The sequence below is a fragment of the Cebus imitator genome, unplaced genomic scaffold (assembly GCF_001604975.1).
Source record: "Cebus imitator isolate Cc_AM_T3 unplaced genomic scaffold, Cebus_imitator-1.0 Scaffold0, whole genome shotgun sequence".
In the NCBI taxonomy this organism is placed as follows: Eukaryota; Metazoa; Chordata; class Mammalia; order Primates; family Cebidae; genus Cebus; species Cebus imitator.
In genome coordinates, this window is record NW_016107315.1 from 21,105,302 (window position 1) to 21,113,880 (window position 8,579).

The 8,579-nt window shown below is 37.1% G+C and overlaps 1 protein-coding gene across 1 annotated transcript; it reads left to right on the forward strand.

The window, feature by feature from the left end:
- The first annotated feature begins 5,368 nt into the window (after positions 1 to 5,368).
- On the forward strand, positions 5,369 to 6,875 carry LOC108301211 (olfactory receptor 6M1-like). The gene has a single exon (XM_017524298.2). The coding sequence runs from the start codon at positions 5,369 to 5,371 to the stop codon at positions 6,293 to 6,295; it is 927 nt and encodes a 308-aa protein (XP_017379787.2). The 3' UTR covers positions 6,296 to 6,875.
- Positions 6,876 to 8,579: the final 1,704 nt, after the last annotated feature.

Genomic DNA, 8,579 nt, shown 5'->3' on the forward strand with positions numbered 1-8,579 from the left:
AGGTTAAAGAGATTACTTTACTGAATACAAATATAATATTATCTAACAAGAATGTTAAACTAAAATGAGATTATTTAAGAATAGTGAGTTTAATGTCACTGGACAACAACTTGTTGAAGATGTTGTAGAACTTTTAAGGACAAAGTTGGCTCATATGCCCTTTAAGTTTTCTTCTAACCTGACATTCTACGGGTTTGAAAAATTTCAGTTTTCTAGATGGATCCACTGAAGAAATAGAAACTGACTGAATAGACAGGATATCACATTGCTACCACTGGGAAAAAATATCTAAAAGTTGAGAAGCTTTCATTTTACCAGTGACCTAAAATAGAAGTCAAGGACCTATGCTTAATTCAATTGTGTCTAATGTCTTGATTCATTACCAAACCTAAATTCTTTTGGCAAAAATGTAGTCCTTGAAAGTCAGAGGAATAGTCCAAGTTTGAGATATACTAGATATGTAGGATAAAATGATTCAATAGTGATATAACACTTGGAGTTAGTATAAATCAAGACTTAGACTTCCTCAGTGGGACTAAGAAAAAGAACTGGGAAAAGTAATTAGAGGTTGTAAAAAGATAGTTTCTCAATCAAGGGAAGACGGATGGAGTATTCAAGCCAAAATTGAATAACCATGAGTATGGTTCTGCAAAGGGGATTAACTGTGGTACAGGGAGAAGTCTCAGCTAAGACACAGGTAGGTTTATAGAGAATTCAATATTGGAGCAGTGAAAGTATTTACAGAAAAATGAATGGTATGGACTAGGAAAAAAAACAACGTTCAAGTTTCTTAACATATATGAATGAAGAAATTACTAATTGTTTTAAAAGCTGTGTAACGTAAGTATACTGTGTCATGTGATTATCCGTATCTATATGTTAAACAGTCTGAGTGTCACTTAAACTTGTTTATGGGTGATTTTATAAATTAAAATGTAATTACCATTCTTTCAAATACTTTATGAGGGAGGATGTCAAATGTTATATCTTTATCATAAGTATGTAAATATTTTAATATACTTCAGTAACAAACTTTTTTACATTTTACTGATAGTAAAGAACTTGAGTTATCTCTAAGACCCCACCTGCATCACATCTTATTTCATTTCTGTTCACCCTTTCCCAATCCTATTTTCTTAACAAATATTTAGTGAGCATCTACTAGATATAAATCACTGTGGTAGGCACTGTCTTAGGACCTTGAATCTGGCATTACTTCTGTCACCATTTTAGAGATGAGGAAGATAAACCTCAGGAGGCTTAAGAGTCCTGTTAAAAGATTATAAAGCTACAGGTGACTGAACAAAAAATATATAGCACATCATTGATTCTAAAACCTTCTATACTTTTTCCTATTATGCCACATTTTCCTGACTGATTCTTAAATCTTTACATGTGCAATTTTATGCAATCTCTAAGGATCCACAGAAATGTTAATGAGGGAAAAACTCCCCCAAAATAAAAGCCTAAATTGTTGCACATGGGTCATTACAGTGCAGAGAGCCCAGAGCCTTCCTTCCTAGATATGATGAGGTCCTGAGTGCCCTGAGATAACCTTAAAAAGGCCAGGTTCCTTTCAGAGGTTAAGAGACTCCACAGAGGAGAGCGATGCTACATCTTCAGTTCTTCTCAGAGACCTGTATTTGACCCAAAGCACAACAAAATAGAAAGCTTGAAATATAATTTTTTTCCCTTAGTGATACATTTTTTATGACGATCATGGCAAATAGCAACTCCGTTTGTTTTCAACAACTGCAGGTTTCGATTGTTTAAAAATGTTATAGTGCTTTTGAAAAGCCTGAGTTGTTCAATTTTTAAAATACCAGAGGGGAATCAAGCTCCTATCAGGGTCCTAAAACACTACCTAGCAAGGAAAACAAAATGTAAGACATTAAGGATGTTGTAAAGAAATTAACTAGACAAATGAAAGGAAAAATGGGATGATAGGCAGCTGTATGAAAATCTTCATTATTCTGCCTTAAGATACCTGTCAATCTTCAGTGTTATCAGTGATGAAGGGAGAAAGGGGGAAATGCAGGGGAATTCTAAAGTGTTTCTCCTTGTCTACATAGTGTGCTTTATTCTATTTTTGTATTATGCCTCAATAACATTATTACTTGTCTAACCAGGTATAGTTATGCACTTTGCACAGTAGTTAATAGTGTGGAAGTTTATTTTCTGGGCAAAAGAGCTGTAGAGGGAGGAGAGAACACTAGAATATTTACGATAAAACGAGTTTCTACTGGTACCAAGAGCCTATTTCAATAAATATTACTCTTTGGATTCTTTAATAACTTAAAATATAATTAAACAGCCCACTCCACCTTGTAACAATTTGAAGAATTACTAGAAGTGGAATAATGCACCTTACTATTGTAAGCTTCTCCTTTTATCATACACTTTTCCCTTTTAGTCTCCCACCTCTAAACTATGAAAGATCTTGATGAGGCATTGTGGTGTTTGGGTTCCTTCCCAAGCCCAGCATTAATATTGCAGGAATCAGTTTTCCAAAACTACTCAAATCCTGATAACTAGACAAAGAAAAACACACCAACAAAGTACAGGTTATGATAAAAGTCTATATTGATATATAAAAATACTGGCTACAGAGCTTACCATTGCTTACCCTTGGGACAGCGGCAACTCCATACTTAAGGGGGAAGCTTCCCCAATTCTGATTTATTTATTTAGTAAGTCAGTGAGCACCTTCTGTGCTCAAAGAATGAGGTATTAAATAGATATGGTGCCTGACCTCATGAAAAACAAATAAATATTTAGACTGGGAAGGAATATGGAGAAGACCAGTACTCATGGAGTTAGAAACTGGGACCAAGGATGTTAAGGAAGCAAAAAGAGCTCTGCTAGTTAGTTATTCCATTCCACTCACATTTGAAAAATACTATGCAGTCATAAAAAAGGATGAGTTCATGTTATTTGTAGGGACATGGATGAATCTGGAAACCATCATTCTCAGCAAACTGACACAAGAACAGAAAACCAAATACCACATGTTCTCACTCATAGGTGGGTGTTGAACAAAGTGAACACATGGACACAGGGAGGGGAGCATCACACACTGGGCTCTCTTAGGGGGGCTAAGGGAGGGACATCGAGGGGTGGGGAGGTTGGGGAGGGATAACTTGGGGAGAAATGCCAGATATAGGTGATGGGGGGATGGAGGCAGCAAACCACCTTGCCATATATGTACCTATGCAACAATCCTGCACGATCTCCACATGTACCCCAAAACTTAAAGTACAATTTAAAAAAAATAAAATTACTCTTAGTCAAAAACCACTATGCATTTGTAAAGTTTACTCACCAATGACCTAGAAATGTTAAAAAAAAAGTTGTAAGAAACCAGAATTTTCTTATATAGAACAGAGAAGATGAAGACAATTATTAAAATAATAGTGATACCTTGATTCATGAAAAAAAATGAGTAGTGAACAAAAATGAACTACAAGAACCAGAAAAAGTAACAGCCAAATTTGCAAATGGAAATATGTTTATGAAAAAAGTCTCAGCTCTGAGACTTATCACAATCAAGATCATAGCATTTATTTGACTTATGTAATTTTCTGTCTCCCTTAACTATATGGTAAGCTTGATAGGGGAAATTTTTTGCTGTTAACATTTTTGCCTTGTTTTTGCTTTGTATTTTTTGTTCCTCTGATGTAACTCCAGAACCTGAAAATTTGCATGATGCACGACATATGCTAAAAAAACAAAACAAAACAAAAACCTGTTAACTAAAAGAATGGATAAATGGAAAAAATAATGATACTAATAACTGCCAGCTCCTGGCAATCACTTTTCCCAAGTAGAGAGTCTGAGGAAATGACCTCCCTGAAAGAGGAGTTCTATATGTACCACATTAAAAATTTTACCTAGTTTAGGGATATAAATTGGTTGTTTTAACTTGAAACTAGGACTAGCCACAAAATAACACACCAGAAGACAGTACTTCAACTGAATTACACAGACCGAAATAGATCTTCAGTGAACTTGGGCAGTATTCAGAGATTAAGGATGAGTGTTTCACATACATCTTTTTGATAGATCAAATACATGTTTTGACATCTAGTTTTTTGCAATATTGTTCATAACCTACTCTTCAAATGACTGGGAAAAAAATGTTGAGTATAAAAGACTTCTTTGGAAAAATCTGTAAGAATCCGTTGGAGAAAGCAAGCGGAAACGTATTATTTTTTTGGATGCTGCCATAAATGTAACATGGCAAAGAGCAACAACAATACAACAAATTAATCATTGTCCCATAAGACTTTTTTCAAAATATTTAAAATAGGTTAGAAAAATAATGAATTATATATCATGGATGTACTTGTTCCATAACAGTGTAGACATCAAAAAACATTTATATTATATAAAGGAAAAACAAAGAAAAACCAAGTAAATTTAGGGAAAGACTGATTGATCAAATAACTTGTGTCTAATTGTACACTGATATTCAAAACATGGTAACAATAACAAAAGTGAGTAGAGGTAAATATAGATTCCCTTTCATTGGACTGTCTTGGCCAGTTTTAACAGTTTCTGTTCATTGATTTAGAAGATGCCTTCAAAGTTGAAATAACTTTGAGAAAAGTAACTAATTTTTTTTTTTTTTTTTTGACAGAGTTTTGCTCTGTCACCATGCTGGAATGCAGTGGCGCAATCTCAGTTCACTGCAACCTCCGCCTCCTGGGCTCAAGTGATTCTTTTGCCTGAGCCTCCCATGTAGCTGGGATTACAGGCGCACACCACCACACCCAGCTAATTTTTGTGTTTTTAGTAGAGACGGGGTTTCTCCATGTTGGTCAGGCTGGTCTGCAACTCCCAACCTCAGGTGATCCACTCGCATTGGCCTCCCAAAGTGCTGGGATTACAGGCATGAGCTACCGTGCCCAGCCTAACTCAAGTTTTATTAACCTTCTTTTTCTCAATTTTTCAAATAGTTGACTAGATTCTCAGTTAAGTATCCTTTTTTTAGCAACAGAATTTTCCTTGGTCAGGAAGAGCAAAAAAGAGAAAGGAAGGAGTATTGTGTAAAAGAAACTAAAATCTTAAAGACTGGGATTATAGGGACAATAAGGATAATTTCATTCAATCAAAACTTTTAAATATGAGAATACTGAAGTTAGAAGTAGTAATGTCCTTTACCCAAGGGAACACATTTAATGAAGTCAAAGCAGACCGTGAACGAATCACTCTTGACTCCTCACACAAAGCTTTTTCTACTTGACTCTTATCCCAGATATTGGGAGTTGAAAACTTCCTTAAGCTGAGTTTCATCTTTGTATTTTATCTTTTTTTTTTTTTTTTTTTTCAGAGATGTGCTGCTTACTAAGCATTGCCTGCAATGGACATGCAAAACCAGACCACAGTGACTGAGTTTACCCTGACGGCCTTTCCTCTTCTTCAGAAGCTTCAAATTTCCCTTTTTGTGGTCCTCTTGTTTACTTACACACTTACTCTAACAGGAAACATTGCCATCATTTCCCTAATATGGGCGGATCATCGCCTGCAAACCCCAATGTACTTCTTCCTCAGTAATTTGTCACTTTTGGACATTTTTTACACCACCTCAGTTACCCCAAAACTATTAGCCTGTCTCCTGCAGGACAAGAAGACCATATCTTTTGCTGGCTGCATCACCCAAACTTATTTCTTTTTTTTCTTGGGGACAGTGGAGTTTATTCTCTTGGCAGTGATGTCCTTTGACCGCTACGTGGCTATCTGTGACCCCCTGCACTACACCACCACCATGAACAGCAGGGCCTGCCACCTACTAGTTCTGGGCTGCTGGGTTGGAGCCTTCCTGTCTGTGTTGTCCCCAACCATTGTGGTATCCAGATTGCCTTTTTGTTATAAGGAAATTAATCACTTCTTCTGTGACATTGCCCCTCTGCTACACATATCCTGTAGAGACACTCATTTCATCGAGATGATAAACTTCCTCTTATCTTCCCTCGTCCTCCTTACCTCATTGGTGCTCACTACCATGTCCTACATCTACATCATCTCTACCATCCTGCGTATCCCCTCAGCCCAAGGACGTCGGAAGGCCTTTTCCACCTGCACTTCCCACATCACCGTCTTTTCCATTGCCTATGGGAGCAACATCTTCATGTATGTGAGGCCCAGCCAGAGTCACTCACTGGATTTTGACAAGGTGACAGCTATCCTTACCACAATGGTGACCCCTCTTCTGAATCCTTTCATTTATAGTCTCAGAAATGAAAAGGTAAAGGAAGTCTTGAAAGAAGCAATCAGCAAAATTATGTCCTCATAGCACAGGAGAACTTAAAACTAAGTTTTTTGCTCAGAATGGTTATTTTCAACTCTGGCTCAGTGCGGAGAAAGACAGGTTTAGACACCAGAAAATCAAAGGTATACAGGAGGGTATGAATAGGCTCAGTGCCGCATCAGAGGAAAAGCATTGTAGTCACAGTTTAGAAGAGACAATTCAGCCATAGAGAAAATAACATGCCCTGAACTCTATTAGCGAACGACTGCACAGTTGTAATATCATGGATTAATGAAGAATACTAAACTAAAACCAAAAAAACCTAAATTTTAAGCTGGCTTTATCACTTTTTTTAATCAAGTGACACTTAACCTATCTATTTGTTTTTTCATCTGTAAAATGGGGATGTTGTGCTTTTTCTTTTTGTTGTCGTAGGCTTAGCAAGATAGTCTAAGAAATGGAACCACATAAACAAACACTTCCAAACACTTCTGCTGGGTCTTTTCGGATGTTGCACAGATTCAACCCTGACAGTTAAATATTATAATAACAATAACAACGGAAAGTAATAACATAATATAGGGTTTGTACAGTGTACTTAAATATATATACATGTATTTCATCTATTCCTTCTAATAACCTTTAGAAAGCTGATATCATTATCCCCATTTTACATACGAGAAAACTGAGGTTTACAAAGGTTAAGCATCTTTTTTTTTTTTTTTTTTTGAGATAGAGTCTCACTCTGTCACCCAGGCTGGAGTGCAATGGCACAATCTCGGCTCACTGCAACCTCCGTCTCCCAGGCTCAAGCAATTCTCTTGCCTCGGCCTCCTTTGTAGCTGGGATTACAGGCATGTGCCACCATGCCCAGCTAATTTTTGTATTTTTAGTAGAGATGGGGTTTCAACATCTTGGCCAGGCTGGTCTTGAACTCCTGACCTCGTGATCCACCCATCTCGGCCTGCCAAAGTGCTGGGATTACAGGCGTGAGCCACCGTGCCCGGCCAAGGTTAAGCATCTTGCCCCAAACTACAGCATTGGTGAGTGGCAGAGAGTTAGAATATGTGAACTTCAGACTCCTTTTGCATTCTGCTATATCACAAAATGTGGAAGGGAAACTTAAGAGGAGAAGCCAAATTAGCCTGGAAGCTACCTTCTTTTTCTGAAGCCAGAAGGCAACAGTTACACAGACCTGCAGATCAAGGCAGACCAGAAGTGGGATATAATTAGAATGGACTGAGAGGCAATTGGTTTGAAAGGAAAACTACTTATTCAGAGACTATAACTGACCATGAGTCTAGACTGATCATCTATTGCAACTGGCCAATACAGCCATCATATAAAGAAGAGTATCTTAGCATTCACTTGGTTGAGGAAAAAAAAAAAAAAATCAGAAAACTAATGAAGCTTGCTTAAGTAAAATGTGTACTTATCATAATAATCAAAAGTACCATGTGGAACCCCAGACGATAAGAAACATCAAGACCTGCTAAGCAACAAAAAGAATGAACTAGAAATCCATAAGGATCCAAGGTAGATATTCCCTTATCTCTGAGTCTCTGATTTCTCTTTAGGTCTCTTTGGAGTTGTAGTTCTCTGTATTATTTTTCTCCATATACTTTGTGGCATGCTGAATAATGGCCCCTAAAGATATCCAGGTCCTGACCTCTGGAAACCGTGAATGTTATTTTATGTGACAAAGAGATTTTTGTAGGTGCAACCAAGTTAAAGATCTTGAGATGGGGGATTATCCTGGATTACCCAGGTGGGCCCTACAGGTATCCCAAGTGTCATCAAAAGAGGAGTTAGGCAAAAGGAGATTTTACTACCAAAAAAAAAAAAGAAGAAGAAGAAGAAGACCATGTGATGATGGAAGTAGAGAGAGATTTGGTGATGCTGCTCTGCTGGCTTTGGAGACAGAGGGTCATGAATCAAGAAATGAACCTCTGAAAGCTGGAAAGGCAATGAAACTGATTTTCTCCCACAACCTCATGTGGCTCTGCCAACACTGGGCTGCAGCCCAGTGAAACTGTTTTTGGATTTCTTGCCTTCAGAACTGTAAAATAATACATTAGTGTTGTTTTTAAGCCACTAAGTTTGTGGTAATTTGTTACAGCAGCTGTAAGAAACTAATATACTACTGATCTGTTTTTCTCTCTCTGCAGTGTTTTTTTCTACTTTTCTGTGCACACGCAAGATAGATGCTTTTGTCATTCACAAATATATGTATATATTCAATTATAGATATATATTCAATATATAGGAGTATAGATATTGAATGTATTTGAATATATTGATGTGTGGTAAATTTAAGTGGATGCATGTT